The 1,338-nt window shown below is 35.3% G+C and overlaps 1 protein-coding gene across 1 annotated transcript in view; it reads left to right on the top strand.

Moving 5' to 3' along the window:
* Positions 1-1,093: 1,093 nt before the first annotated feature.
* LOC147633910 (enoyl-[acyl-carrier-protein] reductase, mitochondrial-like) overlaps positions 1,094-1,338 on the top strand; it is a 3,032-nt gene continuing 2,787 nt past the window's right edge. The window contains exon 1 of the mRNA XM_086804975.1: positions 1,094-1,338. This exon is cut by the window's right edge and continues 43 nt beyond it. Within this exon, the coding sequence (XP_086661101.1) occupies positions 1,160-1,338 (179 nt within the window). The 5' untranslated portion in view covers positions 1,094-1,159.

The following is a 1,338-nucleotide window of genomic DNA, read 5'->3' as shown; positions in this document are numbered from 1 at the left end:
TATATATATATATATGTATATATATGTATGTATATATATGTATATGTATATGTATATGTGGATATATATATATATATATATATGCGCGCACACACACACACACACACAAAAGATGCTTCTGTGTTTCATACGTTGATGCTCTTGGTGTAGGTAAGCCTTCTTTTAGTAAACCAACTACACTTATGGATTAATGACATCTGACAACTCTAGTTTCAAATACAAGGGTTAATTAGCTTGATGATATGCAAAGACCAGTAATGTTTGCATTGATCTTGTACATTTTTTTATGATATTAATTTTTTCTTAATTATTATTATTATTCTTATCTTTCCAAATGGACATTGGTTTTGCTAACCATAATTTAAACATAATTCAACTTTTGATAATTATAATATAATTCATCCTCTTATTTTTAAAGAATAGAGTTAAACACCCATATTTTCTAGAGAACATTTATTGCCCCAAAAAATGGGACAACTTGAAATAACAAAATATACACAAAAGTAATAATAACAAAATTATTCACCCATGGGAAGGAAGGACATATTTTGCTATATTATACTTACATATTCAGGCTACTTACTTTAATTACTTAATCGAGATCTAACGAGCTCGATTAATTAATTAATGTTCTAAGCTTTAAAACGATATGCAAAGTTAAACACTCGGTTCATTGAGACATTCGCAAATTCACAGCAGATGCTAAGCTTTTTGATTTTTTTAAAAACGACCATTGCGTACTCATAGTGAAACCTTTTTTTTTATTCTTTGCATTTTATTCCGACCTGAGACGGTTAAGATTTTTTCAGAAGCGTCACACGTCAACCTCCTAACGTTTTCCACCTTTGTTGTCATATTAAAGGTTCCTTCTCTCTCTTTAAAAAGAATTTGATGCCGATATTTTGCAAAACTCGATTTGCAACCTGCTTTTTCTTTTGATGCGCATGACTATAAAGAGAGACTTGGGAGTCGGGACACTGTATGTGTGTGTATCACGTTGTTTTATCAGCTTAATTTAAATAAAAGAAAACGTCATGCATGAGGTTTGCAATGAAAATGTCATGCATGAGGTATAATAAAGAGGGAGTCCGAAGTCCACACATTACCCACACACCACACACACAGACACACAAGATACACAGTTCAGATTCAGTATCCAATGGCACGGTCGATTGCACAAGTAAGGCGTGGGGAGCCCCATGAAGCCCTTGAGCTCCTGTACCGGCCCAGTAAGCCCATCGCCAGCCCCGGATGCGTGGTGGTACGCATAACAGTCCGTCCTATCAACCCCACAGACCTCATTAGGATCAGAACCGGCCAGCTCCTCGACCTTCCCCA

The sequence above is a fragment of the Cibotium barometz genome, chromosome 11, assembly GCF_041138505.1.
Source record: "Cibotium barometz isolate CiBa-2024 chromosome 11, ASM4113850v1, whole genome shotgun sequence".
Classification (NCBI taxonomy): domain Eukaryota; kingdom Viridiplantae; phylum Streptophyta; class Polypodiopsida; order Cyatheales; family Cibotiaceae; genus Cibotium; species Cibotium barometz.
This window is presented reverse-complemented; position numbering and strand designations above follow the sequence as displayed.